Here is a 913-nt window from a genome sequence, read left to right on the forward strand (position 1 = left end):
TTCATATACATATACACACACATACACACACACACATATATATATATATTCGTTGTAGTGTATTCATATATTTATATATTCATCATTAAGCTTTGTCACATTCGGTCATGCGAGGTATATATACATCCATAGCTATACCCGGTTTCTCTCAACCCAGACTGACACATGATCCGATGCCTCCCTCAGTGCCTAGTACATGGCTACCCTTACACAGCGGCCTTCCCACATCCCGGAATTGCCTTCGAGAGTCCAAATCGGGACGAACAAGCAAAGATCCTGCCACTGATGCTGGTACTAGCCCGTGTGTAAATGCGTGTGAGTGCAATACGAGCCAATGTGTGCCGTCCTGCACGGGAGCCATGGTCTTGTTCGCAGACATGGATACAGGTCGCATTGAGTACAAACACACACCCTCGGCGTATACTAACACTCACCACACCACGGACGGGGTGGGGACCGCCGCCCACGGCCACGCCGTTGCCATAGCAACTGACAACGCCGAACGGGCCCAGCCCGCTGGGCTGGGGGGGTGCGGCATTCTCGCGGACGAAATGGGGCTGGGCAAAACCTTAGAATTGATAGGGATCATCCTGAGCAATCCACGACCCCCTACGACCATGCTACGCAACCAGTTGCTTGATGCGCTGGTCACCGATGTGACAGGACCAGGTGTGTTGGCTGTGGCTGTGGTTGTGGCTTATGTGTGGTTGACTGTGGTTGTGGGTTATGTTTGGTTGGCTGTGATTGTGGTTGTGAATTGTGTGTGGTTGGCTGAGGTTGGGGTTGTGTGTTGTGTGTGGTTGGCTGTGATTGTGGTTGTGGCTTATGTGTGGTTGGCTGTGGGTGTGGTTTTGGCTTGTGTGTGGTTGGTTGTGGTTGTGGCTTGTGTGTGGGTGGCTGTGGTTGTGGTTGT

The 913-nt window shown here is 51.8% G+C and overlaps 1 protein-coding gene across 1 annotated transcript; it reads left to right on the top strand.

Annotated features, from left to right (window-relative positions):
* Positions 1 to 173: 173 nt before the first annotated feature.
* On the top strand, positions 174 to 669 carry SARC_17406 (hypothetical protein; the record flags this gene model as incomplete). Its single annotated transcript, XM_014288500.1, has 1 exon — positions 174 to 669. A coding segment is annotated over one exon (496 nt), but the record flags the coding sequence as incomplete, so codon positions are not given.
* Between the last annotated feature and the right edge of the window lie 244 nt (positions 670 to 913).

This window comes from Sphaeroforma arctica (genome assembly GCF_001186125.1).
Source record: "Sphaeroforma arctica JP610 unplaced genomic scaffold supercont1.10650, whole genome shotgun sequence".
NCBI lineage: Eukaryota > Ichthyosporea > Ichthyophonida > Sphaeroforma > Sphaeroforma arctica.